Source organism: Salmo salar, chromosome 22 (assembly GCF_965601325.2).
Source record: "Salmo salar chromosome 22, fSalSal1, whole genome shotgun sequence".
In the NCBI taxonomy this organism is placed as follows: Eukaryota; Metazoa; Chordata; class Actinopteri; order Salmoniformes; family Salmonidae; genus Salmo; species Salmo salar.
In genome coordinates this window covers 34,070,972-34,088,879 of record NC_138312.1, presented here as the reverse complement: position 1 = coordinate 34,088,879, position 17,908 = coordinate 34,070,972, and the positions used below count along the sequence as shown (strand labels likewise).

At 44.8% G+C, this 17,908-nt stretch overlaps 1 protein-coding gene across 3 annotated transcripts in view; it reads left to right on the top strand.

Annotated features, from left to right (window-relative positions):
• The window catches only part of LOC106583165 (inositol 1,4,5-trisphosphate-gated calcium channel ITPR1), a 178,362-nt gene that overhangs the window by 136,263 nt on the left and 24,191 nt on the right, over positions 1-17,908 (top strand). For all 3 annotated transcript variants that reach the window (XM_045705740.2, XM_045705739.2, XM_045705741.2), the window contains 11 exons: positions 1,004-1,204; positions 2,181-2,291; positions 2,746-2,841; positions 4,778-4,921; positions 5,115-5,222; positions 7,616-7,808; positions 8,840-8,962; positions 11,022-11,197; positions 12,068-12,232; positions 14,145-14,334; positions 14,734-14,829. In XM_045705740.2, the coding sequence (XP_045561696.2) occupies positions 1,004-1,204; positions 2,181-2,291; positions 2,746-2,841; positions 4,778-4,921; positions 5,115-5,222; positions 7,616-7,808; positions 8,840-8,962; positions 11,022-11,197; positions 12,068-12,232; positions 14,145-14,334; positions 14,734-14,829 (1,603 nt within the window). The remainder of the gene's footprint in view (positions 1-1,003; positions 1,205-2,180; positions 2,292-2,745; positions 2,842-4,777; positions 4,922-5,114; positions 5,223-7,615; positions 7,809-8,839; positions 8,963-11,021; positions 11,198-12,067; positions 12,233-14,144; positions 14,335-14,733; positions 14,830-17,908) is intronic.

Below are 17,908 nucleotides of genomic sequence, written 5' to 3'. Positions count from 1 at the left end.
AGGATTTGACCATATTAATGACCTAAGGCTCGTATTTCTGGTGTTTATTATATTATAATTAAGTCTATGATTTGATATTTGATAGAGCAGTCTGATAGAGCAGTGGTAGGCAGCAGCAGGAAGCATTCATTCAAACAGCACTTTCCTGCGTTTGCCAGCAGCTCTTCGCAATGCTTGAAGCACAGTACTGTTTATGACTTCAAACCTATCAACTCCCAAGATTAGGCTGGTAATACTATAGTGCCTATAAGAACATTCAATAGTCAAAGGTAAATGAAATACAAATGATATAGAGAGAAATAGTCCTATAATTCCTATAATAACTACAACCTAAAACTTCTTAACTGGGAATATTGAAGACTCATGTTAAAAGGAACCACCAGCTTTCATATGTTCTCATTTTCTGAGCAAGAAATTTAAACGTTAGCTTTTTTACATGGCACATATTGCACTTTTACTTTCTTCTCCAACACTGTGTTTTTGCATTATTTAAACCGAATTGAACATGTTTCATTATTTATTTGAGACTAAATTGATTTTATTTATGTATTATATTAAGTTAAAATAGAAGTTTTCATGTTACCTGAAACCCTCTTCAGTTCAGAGTCACACACTTTCAATGCATATTTCCCTTTCGGCTCCTGAGGGGCACAGCGGTCTAAGGCACTGCATCTCAGTGCAAGAGGCATCACTGCAGTCCCTGGTTCGAATCCAGGCTGCATCACATTCGGCCTTGATTTAGAGTCCCATAGGGCGGCGTACAATTGGCCCAGCGTCGTCCGTGTTTGGCCGGGGTAGGCCGTCATTGTAAATTAGAATTTGTTCTTAACTGACTTGCCTAGTTATATAAAGGTTAAATAAATAAAATTAAAAATTCAATACACAATGTCAAGTGGGATTGTTTTCCTGTAAAGTAAATCATGGTGTGTATAAAATATATTGACTTGCATTCTGTTGTTTTCTGCCCTTTCCATTCCCTCACACTTGCCTCGTTCCTCTCCAGAACTTCCTTCGGTGTCAGAACAACAAGAACAACTATAATCTGGTGTGTGAGACGCTGCAGTTCCTGGACTGTATCTGTGGCAGCACCACGGGGGGCCTGGGGCTACTAGGACTCTACATCAATGAGAAGAACGTGGCTCTCATCAACCAGACAGTAGAGAGCCTGACAGAGTACTGCCAGGGACCCTGCCACGAGAACCAGGTACAGGGATGGGTCTTGGCCTTTAGAACTACTACTAGCTAACTGCCCTTGTCATTTGAACTAATTAGCTATGGGCCTTTGTCATGTTCTCATTAGAACTACAAGCGGATAGTGTGGGTCCATCCCATAAGACAGGGATCATCAACTAGATTCAGGCGCGGGCCGATCTTTTTCTTGAGCGAATGGTCCGGGGGCAGGAACATAATTACAAATCATTTGTAGACTGCAAATTTACATTTAAGTCATTTAGCAGACGCTCTTGTCCAGAGCGACTTACAAATTGGTGCATTCACCTTATGATATCCAGTGGAACAACCACTTTACAATAGTGCATCTAAATCTTTTAAGGGGGGGGGGGGGGGGGGGGGGTTAGAAGGATTACTTTATCCTATCCTAGGTATTCCTTAAAGAGGTGGGGTTTCAGGTGTCTCCGGAAGGTGGTGATTGACTCCGCTGTCCTGGCGTCGTGAGGGAGCTTGTTCCACCATTGGGGTGCCAAATTGACCGCAAGAAGCCCAAAAATATATAATATTTGACTAAACATCATCATTTCAAACCTTGCTTACATTTGTATATGATCACTTGTCTATTATGCTTAGAAATACTTGGGAACAGATATCCCAAATTAAAATCACTTTGGAGCTGATTTCCTGGTGTTTTTACAGTTTTTTTTATGTTCAACAATAAAAAAACATTTATTTGTATTATTTTTTTGCTCAGAAAACTTGGGGGTCAAATAAAACCACCTTTGGCCCGCGGGCCGCCAGTTGGAGAACCCTGCCATAAGAACTAGCTACAAGCACATGTGCATACAATAGGAACCAGTTATGGACTCCTGTCCTCGGTCCATTTCCATCCATACTACTTCTACTGTCAATGGGTGGATTGAGAGGGTCCTGACACACGTAGTTCTTGATCTAGTGTTGTCCTCCTCAGTGCCTTTATAAAATTGACCCAAGTTCTTGTTTCCTTGCAGAACTGCATAGCCACCCATGAGTCCAATGGCATTGACATCATCATTGCCCTGATCCTGAATGACATCAACCCACTGGGGAAGAAGAGGATGGACCTGGTGCTGGAACTCAAGGTGAGGCCTCCTTCTCATTGGGTCTGCATCTGAAATGGCATCTTATTCTCTATGTAGAGCTGTACTTTTGACCAGATTAGTGTACAATATAGGGAATAGGGTGCCATTTTGGAAGCAGCCTGGGTCTCCTCACTAGGCCTACTGTACTAGTAGTAAAGCAACTTTACCCCGTACTCTAATAACTACCAAACCCTGAGTGGAACTTCAAAAACAGTGTGCTGCTGCTTTTGAAACCTGGACAACTCATTAATCTCTCCTAAGCTAGCACCTTAGGTGCCAAAGCAAATATCTGCAGAGTGCATTTCCCCCCTAAGCCCTGTGGGTTCTGTCTGTTTTATTTGGAAGGAGGAACAGAAACATCTCAGAAAGGATTTGATCTTTAACTTTAGACGTATCTCATTGCAAGGGCATAATGGTTTAATATCATGGAAACGTATTTCTCTCTCTCTCTCAGAACAATGCCTCCAAGCTGTTGTTGGCTATCATGGAGAGTCGCCATGACAGTGAGAACGCTGAGAGAATCCTGTACAACATGAGGCCGAAGGAGCTGGTGAGCCTCGTGTCCCTACAAAACTCTACGTGTTCATACTAGTCCCCATTCGTCCCCACAAATCCACTTTTATTCCCAGACGTCCCCATTCATCTGAAAAAGTAATCATTCACCCCCCCCCGAACAAAAATAAACGCAATATGTAAAGTGTTGGTTTCATGAGCTGCAATATAAAATCCTGTACATAGGGTCTGCCGAGTGGCGCAGGGGCCTAAGGCACTGCATCGCAGTGCTTGAGGCGTCACTACAGACCCTGGTGCACAATTGACCCAGCGTCATCCGGGTTAGGGGGTTTTGGCCGGGGGGGGCTTTACTTTACTACATCACGCTCTAGTGACTCCTTGTGGCGGGCCGGACACATGCAAACTGAATTTGGTTGTCAGCTGAACTGCGTTTCCTCAGACACATTGGTGCAGCTGACTTCCGGGGACGCATAAGTTGACCTTTGCCTCCTGAGCCCATTGGGGAGTTGCAGCAATGAGACAAGATCGAAATTGGGGAGAAAAGGGGGGTAAAATAATAATAAAAAATCCCATATATTTTCCATACACAATTTGTTTACATCCCTCCTAGTGAGCATTTCTTCTTTGCCAAGATTATCCATCCACCTGACATGTGTGGCATATCAAGATTAAACAGCATGGTCATTACACAGGTTCACTTTGTAGTGGGGACAATTAAAGGTCACTTTACAATGTGCAGTTTTGTCACACAACACAATGCCACAGATGTCTCAAGTTTTGAGGGAGTGTGCAAATGGAATGCTAACTGCAGGAATATCCACCAGAGCTGTTGCCAGATAATTTAATGTTACCATAAGCCACCTCTGTCGTTTTAGAGAATTTGACGGTACGTCCAACCGTCATCACAACCGCAGACCATGTAACCCCACCAGCCCAGGACATCTGGCTTCTTCACCTCCGGATCGTCTGAGACCAGCCACCCGGACAGCTGATTAAACTGTGGGTTTACACAACCGAGGAAGTTCTGCACAAACTGTCAGAAACCGTCTCATCTGTGTGCTCGTCGTCCTCACAAGGGTCTTGACCTGACTGCAGTTTGGCGTCATAACCCACTTCAGTGGGCAATTGCTCACCTTCGATGACCACTGGGACGTTGGAGATGTGTGCTCTTCACGGTTGAATCCCGGTTTCAACTGTACCAGGCAGATGGTAGACCGCGTGTATGGTGTCATGTGGGCAAGCGGTTTGCTGATGTCAACATTGTGTACAGAGTGCCCAATAAGGGCGGTGGGGTTATGGTATTGGCAGGCAAAAGCTACGGACAACGAACACAATTACATTTTATCGATGGCAATGCACAGAGATACCGTGTCTGGATCCCAAGGCCCATTGTTTTGCCATTCATCCGTTTCAGCGTGATAATTCACGGCCCCATGTTGGAAGGATCTGTACACAATTCCTGGAAGCTGAAAATGTCCCAGTTCTTCCATGGCCTGCATACTCACCAGACATGTCACCCATTGAGCATGTTTGGGATGCTCTGGATTGACTTGTATGACAATATCACCAATATCCAGAAACTTCGAACAGCCATTGAAGTGGATTGGGACAAAAAGCACAGGCCACAATCAAAAGCCTGATCAACTCTATGCAAAAGGAGATGTCATGCTGCATGAGGCAAATGGAGGTCACACCAGATACTGACTGGATTTCTGATCCAAGCCCCTATGCTTTTTTTAAGGTATCTGTGTCCAACAGATGCATATCTGTATTCCCAGTCATGTGAAATCCATGGATTAGGGCCTAATAAATATATTTAAATTCACCGATTTCCTTATATGAACTGTAACACAGTAAAATCTTACAAGTTGCATTGATATTTTTGTTCAGTGTAGTGCTATCCTCCTGAGAAAGTCAGTGTTTCTGGTCAGGTATAAAGCAGGTAGTGGTTCTGTGGGTGGTGTGATCCTCAGGTGGAGGTGATCAAGAAGGCCTACCTGCAGGGAGAGGTGGAGTTTGAGGATCCCGAAGAGGAGGACGATAGTGGGGAGGAAGAGGAGCATGATGCTGCATCCCCCAGGAACGTAGGCCACAACATCTACATCCTGGCCCACCAGGTAGTGTTCAGGGCCTAGTTGACCCCAATGACACATTTCGATACACATGTTTTTGTTGGATAACCAACCATTGGATACAACCATTTGAGGTATACAAGTACTCTCAGCAGAGTCAGATGCAGTCTCCTGTCTTACCTGCCATACTCCTCACAAGTTTTTTTTTCACCCCTTATTTGACCTTTGAACCCTGTAGTTGGCGCGCCACAACAAGGAGCTGCAGGTGATGCTGAAGCCAGGCGGGACCAACGGAGAGGGAGACGAGGCTCTGGAGTTCTACGCCAAACACACTGCTCAGATAGAGGTCAGTGACATCACACACATACACTCACTCAGTTTACTAACTGGATGTCTTTAACTGTCATTGACACAAATGTGTCCTTTTGCAGTAGAGCAGTGTTCCCCAATCCTGGTCCTGGGGACCAAAAGGGGTGCACATTAGGCTTGGGCAATATACTGTATACCGGGGTATTTCAAAATACCAATAGTATGATTTTCCTTAACGTTTCCGATTTTCAATACCAGCCTCACGGGAGTGCGTGTAACACCACGCACCCCCAGTTAAGTATAACTATACGAAATCTAAGATGTGTCATAAATTATTTCCTGTTTAGGGCTCAAGCTATGCATTTGGTTGGCTAACTTGCTAGCTGAGAGGCTAGATGTCAAGATCAAGCTTTTTGGTTACAGCAGAGACATTCAATCCCCTCTTGGATCAAGATCCCTGTTGCCTAAATTGTTTTGTGCATCAGAAATGTGTGTTTGTGTATGTACAGTATGTATGTATATACCGTTTGAAGTCGGAAGTTTACGTACACCTCAGCCAAATACATTTAAACTCAGTTTTTCACAATTCCTGACATTTAATCCTAGTAAAAATCCCTGTCTTAGGTCAGTTAGGATCGCCACTATTTTAAGAATGTGAAATGTCAGAATAATAGTGGAGAGAATGATTTATTTCAGCTTTTATTTCTTTCATCACATTCCCAGTGGGTTAGAAGTTTACATACACTCAATTAGTATTTGGTAGCATTGCCTTTAAATTGTTTAACTTGGGTCAAACGTTTCGGGTAGCCTTCTACAAGCTTCCCACAGTAAGTTTGGTGAATTTTGGCCCATTCCTCCTGACAGAGCTGGTGTAACTGAGTCAGGTTTGTAGGCCTCCTTGCTCACACACGTTTTTTTCAGTTCTGCCCAGAAATGTTCTATGGGATTGAGGTCAGGGCTTTGTAATGGCCACTCCAATACCTTGACTTTGTTGTCCTTAAGCCATTTTGCCACAACTTTGGAAGTATGCTTTGGGTCATTGTCCATTTGGAAGACCCATTTGCGACCAAGCTTTAACTTCCTGACTGATGTCTTGAGATATTGCTTCAATATATCCACATAATTTTCCATCCTCATGATGCCATCTATTTTGTGAAGTGCACCAGTACCTCCTGCAGCAAAGCACACCCACAACATGATGCTGCCACCCCCGTGCTTCATGGTTGGGATGGTGTTCTTCGGCTTGCAAGCCTCCCCCTTTTTCCTCCAAACATAACGATGGTCATTATGGTCAAACAGTTCTATTTTTGTTCATCAGACCAGAGAACATTTCTCCAAAAAGTATGGTCTTTGTCCCCATGTGCAGTTGCAAACCATAGTCTGGTGGTTTTGGAGCAGTGGATTCTTCCTTGCTGAGCGGACTTTCAGGTTATGTTGATATAGGACTTGTTTTACTGTGGAAATAAATACTTTTGTACCCGTTTCCTCCAGCATCTTCACAAGGTCCTTTGCTGTTGTTCTGGGATTGATTTGCACTTTTTGCACCAAATTACGTTCATTTCTAGGAGGCAGAACGCGTCTCCTTCCTGAGCGGTATGACGGCTGCGTGGTCCCATGGTGTTTATACTTGCGTACTATTGTTTGTACAGATGAACGTGGTACATTCAGGCGTTTGTAAATTGCTGTAAAGGATGAACCAGACTTGTGGAGGTCTACAATTTTGTTCCTGGTGTCTTTTGCGGATTTCTTTTGATTTTCCCATGATATCAAGCAAAGAGGCACTGAGTTTGATGGTAGGCCTTGAAATACATCCACAGGTACATCTCCAATTGACTCATGATATCAATTAGCCTATCAGAAGCTTCTAAAGCCATGCCATCATTTTCTGGAGTTTTCCCAAGCTGTTTAAGGGCACAGTCAACTTAGTGTATGTGAACTTCTGACCCACTGGAATTGTGATACAGTGAATTATAAGTGAAATAATCTGTCTGTAAACAATTGTTGGAAAAATGACTTGTGTCATGCACAAAGTAGATGTCCTAACCGACTTACCAAAACTGTTGTTTGTTAATTTAACAAGAAATTTGTGGAGTGGTTGAAAAACAAGTTTTAATGACTCCAACCTAAGTGTATGTAAACTTCCGACTTCAACTGTAGATAGATCGATGTGTGTTGTTATATGTATGTGTTATTATAAAAACCTAAATGTGTACCCCTTTGGATCCCCAGGACCAGGATTGGGAAACACTGCCGTAGAGAGATTTCAGTTTTTCTAAATCTGAGGCCTAATGGAATGCTCCAAGCCTGGGGCTAAATTACACTGTCCAGGCACACTCGTGCTCCCCAACCTGGGGCCTAAGCTGCTGGTACACACTATTCCTATGGTGTTGAAATTGACTGAGTGTGTTCCTGTGTGTGTGTTCCTCTCAGATCGTGCGTCATGACCGCACCATGGAGGAGATAGTGTTCCCTGTGCCCAACATCTGTGAGTTCCTGACCTGTGAGTCCAAACTGAGGGTGTATTACACCACAGAGAGGGACGAGCAGGGCAGCAAGATCAACGACTTCTTCCTCAGCGCTGAGAACCTCTTCAATGAGATGAACTGGCAGAAGAAACTACGAGGTAGCTACAGTAGCTCTTCAAAATGGCCTCTCAGGAGGGTTTTACTAATTGATATTCATCTACTTCCTCTAAAATGTTACTGCATTAACTTGATGCAGTCTTAATAAAAAATATAAAAGTTGTGTGTTATGCCAAAACTTCCTAGTGATCTAATGACGTGACCCAGAGGAGCTGAGGAAGGGTTTTAATGTTGCTGTCGCAGGGCTAGTGTTAATAGAGCCAGTATCATCCTAACTCTGTGTGTTTTGGCAGAGGTTAGTGTTTCACTATTACACCTCTTCTTTCCATTGTCAGTCTGTCAGTGGGCTGTAGGGGCTTTCCACTACATCTGAGCCGTGAAACAGTATGAATCACAACTGAGAGCACAGCACACACAGACACACACATTTACAGTCGCACACACTACACACGCACGCGCACACACCCATTGTGCATCCACAGAGACACATGCCCACACACTTCTCTGTCACTGTCAGACAGAAAGAGAAAAAGTCCCTTGTCTATTTTCTATTTTCCAATAAAACCAATCTAAAAAGCCACACAGAATAGCGTCTATAAACAGTGCCAGCATGCCAGATTGGCTGTCAGCTGTGGGGAGGGGAGAAGACAGCCAGCTTCAGTAGAGGAAAGGTTACAGTGAGATGTCTAAAGGTCGCGTTCCTCATGGGTGTCTAGTCCTAAACCAACATGAACAGCAGAGACATTCAACTCCCGCTGCCTTTGTGGTTCTTTCCTCCCAGCTTAAACTTCTAATAAAAATACATAAAGACATTGCACACTTACAGTATGAGGCACTGATACTCTGTATCACACAGCTTCACACACCACTGCCCTCCAGCTATGAGTACTGCAGGATATACTGAGCCTGCTGTGAAGTATCATACCAAATAAGGAAATGTCCAATAGATTTGCTGTTATTGGTAAAATGTGTAATGTCAAGTTTATTTCCCATTCTCTTTTAAAAATGTTGTTCTCTTTCTCTCGCTCTCTCTCCCCCCTCTCCCTACCCCTTCCCTCCCTCTCTCCTCTAGCCCAGCCTGTGTTGTATTGGTGTTCCAGGAACATGTCATTCTGGAGTAACATCTCCTTCAACCTTGCCGTCCTCATGAACCTGCTGGTGGCCTTCTTCTACCCCCTGGAGGGGTTGCGTGAAGGTCAGTCACATGTCAGCAACCGTCAAGCTTTCACCTTTAACCCCTCCCAAAGCCTTGACCCCTCCCAAATCCTTGACCCCTTGATTGTCAAGCCACAGTCAAAGCTAACCCTGGACATCAGGGTATTTCATTGACTTTCAAAGTTAGAACGTGGGTTCAAGCTGTAGCTATGTCCTTTTCAATCTGATTGTGGTATTCATTCATTCTGTCAATGCAGGTGGTATTGGTTTAAGAAAACCGTTGTCTACATGTACCTGGTCACTAGGGACATCATATCAATACTCTTCCCTGTATACAAAGGAGTTTTAAGAGATTTCTGTTTTCTTTGCTGTTTCCATTCTGGATTCTTTCATGTGTGTTGATGCCATGGTCTGTTTATGTGGGCGCTCCGGCCCCTGCTCTGTTCCCTTCAGAGCCATCAAGCATGTTTGTATATCCCTTTGAAGTGCTGGTGTAGAACATCGGGTCAGAGGATGGTTGCGTGAGTCGCACACACAACACTGAGGGCTGAAAACAGGAAGAACAGAGGACGGCTCAAGTCTTTGTGATATGATCCGGCCCAGTTGCACTGTATCACATATAGACTTCTACATGTATCTCAGTGCAACTGGATGGCTGCAATATTTTTCTCTCTTTTGTGCGTTTTATAGGTGTTCCTCTACTTTTGCATTATGGAACATTATGAGTACACAATAACTGTGGAGCATTTTGTTAAAATAATTGACAATGGACTGATGTGTTTATATTACACTGTGTTCTACACAGTTCTGGTTATAGAGGCTTATTTAGATAACACATTATTTCCTTAATTATGCATCACAAATGGTACTCACACTCAAGTTAAATGTATTGTACAATTTTGTATGGGGGGAAATTGTATCTGTGTAAACACAGGACAATAATAGTATTAGCAATGAGTATTTCAATGTGAGGGATTGACACTATACATATACAATATTGCCATATGCTAACTTCATTACCTGTGTGTGTGTGTGTGTGTGTGTGTGTGTGTGTGTGTGTTTCCCGCCCTTCGGTACAGTAGAGCTGTGTGAAGGGGGTGAGATGATCACGTGAGGCCCCACATACCTTTGGCCTGGTTCAGCAATTCTGTTTATTGCTTTATTACTAAGGGCCTCCATCTCCTACCACCCCCCCGCTCTGGAATGAGGGATAGAAATGAGATAAGAGTGCTCAAACTAGATCAGTGTGTGCCGCTGCCTGCCTGTTGACGAGTAGGAGCTTATGTCACTCAGGACCCCACACACCTAGCCTGACACGACACATACAGTACACTCGCCTGCAGACACTATACATTAAGCTCTTCTCACACATACACTACTTTCACACCATGCCTGTATTTCTCCCTCCGCCCCCCAACACGCCTCCAGCAGTGCATGCAGACCCCAGACAGTCAGTCCATTCCTCATGAATCTTTCAGCAGAGTATTTTTAAAGATGGCAGTAGTTATGTAAGTGTCACCTGTCATGTGACCTCTACAGGGACCAGACATGAGGGGGGATTACTGTCCTCCTCTCTGTCTCTGTCTCTCTCTCGCTTTCTCTGTCTCTTTGTTTCTTCCCTAGTTCTACCCCCCCCCCCCCCCCCGCCTCCTATTTCTTCCTGCCCCCCCCCCCCCCCCCAGCACATGCCTGCCTGCAGTAAGTCCCTGGTTTAGTGACTGGGGACGGTTACAGAAGCAAGTTGTGTAATTTATTGCATTATTCTTATGTGGAAGTGGGGTGTGCAGGCTGACATGGTGGGGTGTGCAGGCTGACATGGTGGGGTGTGCAGGCTGACATGGTGGGGTGTGCAGGCTGACATGGTGGGGTGTGCAGGCTGACATGGTGGGGTGTGCAGGCTGACATGGTGGGGTGTGCAGGCTGACATGGTGGGGTGTGTAGGCTGACATGGTGGGGTGTGCAGGCTGACATGGTGGGGTGTGCAGGCTGACATGGTGGGGTGTGCAGGCTGACATGGTGGGGTGTGCAGGCTGACATGGTGGGGTGTGTAGGCTGACATGGTGGGGTGTGCAGGCTGACATGGTGTGTATCCTCCCTAGGTACCCTGGAGCCCCAGCTGTCTGCCCTGCTCTGGTTGGGTATGTTGGCATCGTTGGCTATCGTGGTGGCCATGCCCCAGCACCTTGGGGTGCGCACCCTCATCATTGCCACCATCCTCCGCCTCATCTTCTCTGTGGGCCTGGAGCCCACCCTCTTCTTGCTTGGAGCCTTTAACGTACGTCTTCTTTGGGAAACGTGTGTGTTTGACTATATTGTGGTCCGACACTAAATCTTAATTTCCATGTTCTCCAATGTCAATCCAGATGGCCTTGCTAGTCCTTAGCAAGGCCCCTCTCTCCTCATGCCCCCCTCACACCACATTCACTCACACACCCTGGCCCCATGTAGACCTCCCTCACACCCCAGCCCATACCCACTCCAGTGCCCATTCTACCTATGGCGTAACCCCCTGGCCCGACTCCCTGGCTGGCCTGGCACGGCCTGAGTGTGTGGTCGGTCGGCTGTGAAATGCGTCACTAGACGCTGGAGGCTGACACCACCCTTGCAGCTGCCCAAAATTCCCTGGAACTACCCCTTATACACGGCCCGCTGCCCACTCCCCCTATGTCCTCAACTGGCCCTTTTGCATTCCTCTCCTCCCTCGGTCTCCCCTCCCTCCCTGTGGCTGGGGGATAGATAGCGATCCCACTTCCATCTACTGAACCCCAGAACTACTACAACTCCTACTATACTGCTACGAACAATCCACTGCTAGTCCATGAAATGCTTGTCCTGTAGGATCACATTGTGTCTGATGGTCATCATGGAATATCATGTAGTGCATGTCCTATGAAAATATTCACATTTGATGCATAGAAAGACAACATATAGGCCTTGTTATAAGCACGAATTAGCCTTGTTCTGTCTTTAACAAGTTATACAGCATTATGGCTGGATACTTTAAGTTAAGCGTTACCTCACATTCCATTATTGGTCAGGTCTCCCTTGTGAAAGAGGTCTTCTGACCTCAATGGGACTTCCTGGTTAAATAAAGGTTAGATAAAATAATAATGCTAATAAATATGAATGTCTCCTATCCCTGCAGGTCTGTAATAAGATCATCTTCTTGATGAGTTTTGTGGGGAACAAAGGGACGTTCACGCGAGGCTACAAGGCCATGATCCTGGACGTTGAGTTCCTTTACCATCTTATGTACCTCATCATCTGTAGCCTGGGGGTCTTTGTTCATGTCTTCTTCTACAGCCTACTGGTATATTTACATATATATTCTGTATATTAATATATATGGCTGCTGGTGAGCACACAGTCATACTTAATAGGAAATTGTCTAGCAGTATAAGCTAATGTTGGTAGAAACCTCAATGGCCAAACGCTCTGGGTCAAAAGCCTTGGGTGTGGCTCTGAGCACAGTCTCAGGACATATTTAAGGCAGCCACACACACACACACACAAACAGACACACACAAACAGACACACACAAACAGACACACACAAACAGACACACACAAACAGACACACACAAACAGACACACAGACAGGCAGGCAGATAGACAGACAGACAGATACACAGACAGACAGACAGATACACAGACAGAGAGACAGATACACAGACAGAGAGACAGATACAGACACACACACAGACAAACAGACACAGACAGACAGACAGACAGACAGATACACACACAGACAGAGAGACAGAGAGACAGATACAGACACACACACACACAGACAAACAGACACACACAGACAGGCAGACAGACAGACAGATACACACACAGACAGAGAGACAGAGAGACAGATACAGACACACACACACACAGAGACAGATACAGACACACACACACAGAGAGACAGATACAGACACACACACACACACAGAGAGACAGATACAGACACACACAGAGAGACAGATAGACGCACACACACAGAGAGACAGATACAGACGCACACACACAGAGAGACAGATACAGACGCACACACACAGAGAGACAGATACAGACACACACACACAGAGAGAGACAGATACAGACGCACACACACAGAGAGACAGATACAGACACACACACAGAGAGACAGATACAGACACACACACACACAGAGAGAGACAGATACAGACACACACACACACAGAGAGAGACAGATACAGACACACACACACACACAGAGAGAGACAGATACAGACACACACACACACACAGAGAGAGACAGATACAGACACACACACACACAGAGAGAGACAGATACAGACACACACACACACAGAGAGAGACACACACACACAGAGAGACAGATACAGACACACACACACAGAGAGACAGATACAGACACACACACACAGAGAGACAGATACAGACACACACACACAGAGAGACAGATACAGACACACACACACAGAGAGACAGATACAGACACACACACACAGAGAGACAGATACAGACACACACACACAGAGAGACAGATACAGACACACACACACACACAGAGAGACAGATACAGACACACACACACACACAGAGAGACAGATACACACACACACACACAGAGAGACCCATTCAGACAGACACATACAGACACAGAGACACACACAGACTAACACACACACAGAGTATTTAAGGACAGGGGCTTTTAACAAACAGGAACTGGCTCAGGTTGTGTTATGTTATTGTTGTTGGGGAGTTTGGGTGTGGAGTGATGCTTGCTGATGTTTTATAATGTGTCAGGCGTACTGCATGTGCCAGAGTCTGGATGTTTTCTGTTCGGTGTCTAACTACAAGGCCCAGCGGCTGCCAATGCAAATGCAGAGCAGCAGAAGATTTCCTCGTGAATGACAGGATACTGCTGTTATGTAAAGTTATAGGTGTCGTAGAGAAAGGGACTGGAAATCTGTTTAGGAAAATAGAACAGCTATGAAAGGAGCCATGTAAAAAGAGGAAATTAATTATCCAAATGATTCTATTTTTGGACAAATATATCAATCCCCCCCCCCCCCCCACACACACAAACCTTCTATTTCCAAACTAGACAAAAATACCTCTTTAAAGGTCAGAAAAAAGTAATCTTTCCAAACAGAAAAAACAAGAAAATCCAAGAAAATCCTTTTCTGTCTTTCGTTCTGTTTCTACATCAGGTCTAGCTATAACTCTGTGTTGTCTCTCGTGCAGCTCTTTGACCTGGTGTACAGGGAGGAGACTCTACTGAACGTGATAAAGAGTGTGACCCGTAATGGTCGTTCCATCGTGCTGACAGCAGTGCTGGCCCTCATCCTGGTCTACCTGTTCTCCATCGTGGGGTACATCTTCTTCAAGGATGACTTCATCCTGGAGGTGGACCGCATCCCCAACACCACTCTGGGTGAGGACGAGTAGGAGACCATAGAAGTATTACTTCCTGCTTTACTGCTGTGAGGGAACTCAATATGGCATAATTGATGAGAATTGGGATGCCCGTTAATTCAATGGAGACCAGGGATATTTATTAGGCTGGTCCCAGATCTGTTTTTGCCATCTTGCCAATTCCTCAACTCCAACGGAGTTGGTAAAACAGCACTTGGGCCAGGCTAGATGTTAATGATCTGTTGAGAGGAAATCATTTTTTCACGGCTTACTGAGTCACACAATAACCAACGTTCCTCACACCCCGGACTGCTGTAATATATAGTACAGGGAACACAATACAATATTGTTATGTGGAGGTGTTGTTCTTCCAGTTGTAATTAGCACATGTTGCTAACTAACCTGATGTCTCTTGTAGAGAACGGGGTCAGTATGCCCAATAAGCTGGTGTCCGATGGGATATGTCGGTCTGAGAGTGGAGAGAACAACTGCACCGCAGAGCTTCAACTGGATGGTACAGTACAGTACAATACTCCAGCAAACTATACAATAATAATAATAATCTATGGCCGCCTGCAAAAGTTTGTCAACCAAAAACATTTCTTATTGGCATGTGATCATTATCAAGGCTGTGTGGACGTGTGCGTGTGTGTGTCAAACTAAACCAATGATTGGCTTTGATGCAGTTTTGGCGGACTCCTGTGTTGTCATGGAGGCTTGTCACCCATGATGAAACATAATATCCTGCATCGAGAACAACAGTCCTCGGTATCAGGCAAAGGCAGCTACGGCTTGCCTGATGCTCACCTTGAATTTAATTCCGCTGTTCTCGCTACATACATTCAGTCTGAAACTGCCATCCGTTTGACTTCAAAATGAAAGGCGTTGTACAAAACAAATTCATTAACGATAGGTTAGATTTGTTAGAGACGATCCAATCAGAGTATCAAAGTTGATAGCGTCATCATGTAGGCTGGCTCTGGCCCAACCCATTGGTTTCTGGGACCAATCAGAACGGTCAGAATGTGTTCATTCTAGAAATCATAGGGGAGGGGTGCAAATCCAGACTCATCGTGAAGAAGAAACGTCAGTTGGCAGGAGTGATGTGGATGGGGAACCAGGCAAAGCTACTGCAGCACTAGACTGGCCTGAGGCTGCAGGGGAAACGTGCTGACCATTCTGTCTATCATTCCATGTGTCACAATGCTGCCATTGGCAAGGACATTCTCACCTTTATTGTTAAGGCTAGGTTGCAGGTTCTACCAACAAAATATAATCTAGGACTGGTACCTGCCCGGCAAACCATGACCTGTTTTGAATGTTACACACTGAGTCAAATGTAATAGAGACTGTTGTACATTTACATACTAGACATGACCGCCTCATTCACCTGATAACCAGTGAGGTGGGAAAGCATGCATCCATAAACATTCCTGTGTAAAAGGAAGTTGATGTGTTTTCTTGTGTACCAAATCTGCCAGATATTGCCGTTGTGGGGTAGGTTTTCATTTTGGAAGTGGGTTTCTCATTTGATTGTTATAGGAAGCAGGCTTTACTGACAAGTTTCTTAAATACCAGCCCCTCGTATCATGTTTTGGATAGCCTTGGATATATGTGCAAGTTGGTTGCACTGATATTTGGCATTCTTGTCCACGTACATACAGTGGGGGAAAAAAGTATTTCATCCCCTGCTGATTTTGTACGTTTGCCCACTTACAAAGAAATGATCAGTCTATAATTTTAATGGTAGGTTTATTTGAACAGTGAGAGACAGAATAACAACAAAAAAATCCTGAAAAACACATGTCAAAAATGTTATAAAATGATTTGCATTTTAATGAGGGAAATAAGTATTTGACCCCTCTGCAAAACATGACTTAGTACTTGGTGGCAAAACCCTTGTTGGCAATCACAGAGGTCAGACGTTTCTTGTAATTGGCCACCAGGTTTGCACACATCTCAGGAGGGATTTTGTCCCACTCCTCTTTGCAGATCTTCTCCAAGTCATTAAGGTTGAGGCTGACGTTTGGCAACTCGAACCTTCAGCTCCCTCCACAGATTTTCTATGGGATTAAGGTCTGGAGACTGGCTAGGCCACTCCAGGACCTTAATGTGCTTCTTCTTGAGCCACTCCTTTGTTGCCTTGGCCGTGTGTTTTGGGTCATTGTCATGCTGGAATACCCATCCACGACCCATTTTCAATGCCCTGGCAAGGGAAGGATGTTCTCACCCAAGATTTGAAGGTACATGGCCCCGTCCATCGTCCCTTTGATGCGGTGAAGTTGTCCTGTCCCCTTAGCAGAAAAACACCCCCAAAGCATAATGTTTCCACCTCCATGTTTGACGGTGGAGATGGTGTTTTTGGGGTCATAGGCAGCATTCCTCCTCCTCCAAACACGGCGAGTTGAGTTGATGCCAAAGAGCTCCATTTTGGTCTCATCTGACCACAACACTTTCACCAGTTGTCCTCTGAGTCATTCAGATGTTCATTGGCAAACTTCAGACGGGCATGTATATGTTTTCTTGAGCAGGGGGACCTTGCGGGTGCTGCAGGATTTCAGTCCTTCATGGCGTAGTGTGTTAACAATTGTTTTCTTGGTGACTATGATCCCAGCTGCCTTGAGATCATTGACAAGATCCTCCCGTGTAGTTCTGGGCTGATTCCTCACCGTTCTCATGATCATTGCAACCCCACGAGGTGAGATCTTGCATGGAGCCCCAGGCCGAGGGATATTGACAGTTATTTTGTGTTTCTTCCATTTGCGAATAATCGCACCAAATGTTGTCACCTTCTCACCAAGCTGCTTGGCGATGGTCTTGTAGCCCATTCCAGCCTTGTGTAGATCTACAATCTTGTCCCTGACATCCTTGGAGAGCTCTTTGGTCTTGGCCATGGTGGAGAGTTTGGAATCAGATTGATTGATTGCTTCTGTGGACAGGTGTCTTTTTTTTATAGGTAACAAGCTGCGGTTAGGAGCACTCCCTTTAAGTGTGCTACTAATCTCAGCTCGTTACCTGTATAAAATACACCTGGCAGCCAGAAATCTTTCTGATTGAGAGGGGGTCAAATACTTATTTCCCTCATTAAAATGCAAATCAATAACATTTCTGACATGCGTTTTTCTGGATTTTTTTGTTGTTATTCTGTCTCTCACTGTTCAAATAAACCTACCATTAAAATTATAGACTGATCCTTTCTTTATCAGTGGGCAAATGTACAAAATCAGCAGGGGATCAAATACGTTTTTACTCCACTGTAGGCTTACTGTACGTGGCCTTCAGATTGCAGGCCTGTCTAAGACTAAAGCAAAGCAACTGGTGAGGTACTGCTCTGTTTCTGCCTTTATCGGCAGCCTAGCTGTGTGGAGAAGTGGCTTTTTGTTTCCTTAAGTGTCATTGTACATTTTTACATTTTAGTCATTTAGCAGACGCTCTTATCCAGAGCGACTTACAGTAGCGAATGCATACATTTCCTAAATTTTTTTTCTCCGTACTGGTCATTGTAACCAAGACGTTTGAAATGTTTGTATCCTTTGTGTAATGTGATTTGTGGATTCAAATGAATTATTTAAAGTGTGTGTGTGTGTGTGTGT